Source organism: Amphimedon queenslandica, unplaced genomic scaffold (assembly GCF_000090795.2).
Source record: "Amphimedon queenslandica unplaced genomic scaffold, v1.1 AMPQUscaffold_11736, whole genome shotgun sequence".
Classification (NCBI taxonomy): domain Eukaryota; kingdom Metazoa; phylum Porifera; class Demospongiae; order Haplosclerida; family Niphatidae; genus Amphimedon; species Amphimedon queenslandica.
Window position 1 is genome coordinate 1,542 of NW_003548022.1, and position 2,609 is coordinate 4,150.

General features: G+C 35.8%; 1 protein-coding gene across 1 annotated transcript; it reads left to right on the forward strand.

Moving 5' to 3' along the window:
- Positions 1 to 332: 332 nt before the first annotated feature.
- LOC109588974 (uncharacterized) lies at positions 333 to 2,401 on the forward strand. The gene is made up of 3 exons (XM_020005082.1): positions 333 to 546; positions 1,669 to 1,864; positions 2,097 to 2,401. Exons 1-3 carry the CDS (start codon positions 358 to 360, stop codon positions 2,399 to 2,401), a joined length of 690 nt encoding a protein of 229 aa, XP_019860641.1. The 5' UTR covers positions 333 to 357.
- The last annotated feature ends 208 nt before the right edge of the window (positions 2,402 to 2,609 follow it).

Sequence of the window (2,609 nt, forward strand, 5' to 3'; positions counted from 1 at the left end):
TGTGAGCAGTGACAACCCACTAGTCACAGAGACTCACTCTGGATAAAATGTTCATTGATGCATAGGGAAGGATTTCTCTTGTGGATTGTTGCTCAAGAGTTAGAAAGTTCTGTTTATGCTATCATTTTCTTTTGAACGTTTCAAGAGCATTGCTAATAGTGAACGTCTTCAAGATAGGAGAGAAGATCAGCTTCTTTTAGTCTTTAAGAACCATCATTTGACCCAGTCTTACATGTAGCTGCCATAAAACCATTTGTGGCAACAAATATGAGCTTCATGATTTTTGTGTACATGTTTTTGTACCTTGTAATTTCATTAGGTATTATGTTTATGTTTTATGTATAGCATTGGGAAAGTATGAAAGAAGGATCAATATCTGGTGAGAGACTCTGGACTAGAGAGAGAGATGCTCATGCTAGTGCTATTATCAATGGTGACTCTACCTCACCTGCACTAGTAGTGATTGGTGGACGGAATAATGATCAACTAATGAATGAATGTTTATTATTTGATAATATCACTACTGGTCAGTTCAGTTGTAAGAAGGTATGTGTATGATGTTTGTCATATTAAGAATCGGAAGAGCCTCACTGCATAAAGTACTAAATAGGCTATAACGATTATTATATTCCATTCAAGCTATACTTCAGACCACCAGTGCAATAAATCAGTTATGTGTAAATCAATCCCTGAGAAGTTTGATTTAGTGCACTGTGGCTTTCACCTTTATTGTACTTCATTCCCATGTTAGAAGACTGGTTTTTGTACATTTACAAAAAGCCACAGGATCTTGTGCATACACAAGTCTTGTGCTACACAAGACTTCCATGGGTGTATGCCAACTGTCCAAAAGTAATTTTAAATTTATGCCTTGCGAGGCGTGATAAGGAGCCACAAAATTTGATGCCCTAGTCTATGAATCCTCAAGCGCATTAGAAGTAGAAGTATTAAGTATAAAGACTAGTCGAATGCAATGCATTAATGGGGCGAGCTTGAGTCATTTGTGGTATTGCGCTGACTCTGCTACTGGCTAGGCTACTCTTTTAGTTATATCTTGAGTCTGGGATGCCATCATAACCCTCTGAGCTAAGCAAGAAGAAGAGCATCTGTTTCATTCCAGCTAAATTGTTGAGGTTGATCTCGAGCTTTCTTCTTGCTTCATGTGTTTATTACAATATTTCATTAGAATGAGCTACCGCATTACATCATTGACAGATAAATAGATAGTAGTGCACACATGTGGTGTGACCAGAAGATGGGCGTGACTGCAGACGTACGCATAATACATGCATACATACATACATACAGAAGACTCCTGCTACAGTAGGGCTCGCCCAAGTTTGCCCCAATAAGCAATATAGTTCACTTTTTTGAGGGTTGTGGCCATACCAATGAGCCACAAGGCTAAAATACTATTACAGTGCAGTGTCAGCTAGGTGTGCCATCATGCCACTTGCAGAACAATACTAGAAATAATTTTTTATGACATTCCTACTAATGTAACACTGATATCTGATTTACAAGCACCTTGCCCTCTGGCTCAGTGCTTGTAAATCTGATATTGCACTTATAACATTAATTTTATGTAATACATCAAGTATACGTTAGTGTACTCGTACATGTGTAGTACATGTGAAATGTATCAGTAATATTTCGTATTGTCTACAGATTCCTCTGCCTCAATCTGTTACTGGTAGATACCGTCACTCAGTCACGGCAGTCTCAATGTCACCACACTGTGTGTGGCTTGCAATTGTTGGAGGATATGAAAGGTTGGAATATATACGTGATGATGGAGGAATGATAAAGCCAAGAGTTACATTTGTCACTCAGTCTGATAGAATAATGATAATAATTGAATTAGGTAAGTTAATTTTAATCATTTGGAAGGATACAAGGATTAAATACGTGATTATATTTAAAATGTCACACCCAGTTTTACGGCATGTACAATATTTGTAAATTGCAGTTTCTATTATGTATGACATACATTTTTCATTCATTTTGTATGCTGTAGACACTATACGATACCACTGTATGTGTGGGTGTATTTTCAAACATTATCATTTTATAAATTAAATACAATTAATTCTCAGTATATACTGAAGCTGGTGAGTGGATAGTACTGTCAGTACTGGATGGTAATGATCTCACTTGCAAGAAATATCAAGAAAAGTATTCATCATACAGCAAAACCAGAACATGGTGGATGGATCAGCTAATAGAATATCCCACAGAGAAGGAAATGAAGCTTCAGAGATACATCCAGTCTTTACATCAAGAACTACAAGTGGCTCATCAGAACAAAGTATCACTACAGGAGGCCCTGACTGAGGCCAATAAACAAGGTACATGTTTACAATGTCTTACATATAACATCCATTTTACACTTAAATATTAGAAATGGAAATTTTTCAAAAAATGCTTTTAAAAAAGTTTGACTAATAAAATTTTGACCATTAGATTACCTCAATGTAGTTGCAAAAATTAAAAATTACATACTATACCAATTTTTAGCTATATTGCCTGACTGAACTTTATGTTGTGTAGAAATTTTGAACTCACTCATTCCAATCAAAGTTGGATTTTTTAATAAATTTTAAAGTTAC

Coding starts and splice junctions, on each gene's coding strand:
- LOC109588974 (XM_020005082.1), top strand. CDS start 358: ATGAAAGAAGGATCAATATCTGGTGAGAGACTCTGGACTAGAGAGAGA. Junction 547..1,668: donor GTCAGTTCAGTTGTAAGAAG/GTATGTGTATGA, acceptor TATTGTCTACAG/ATTCCTCTGCCTCAATCTGT. Junction 1,865..2,096: donor AATGATAATAATTGAATTAG/GTAAGTTAATTT, acceptor ATTAATTCTCAG/TATATACTGAAGCTGGTGAG.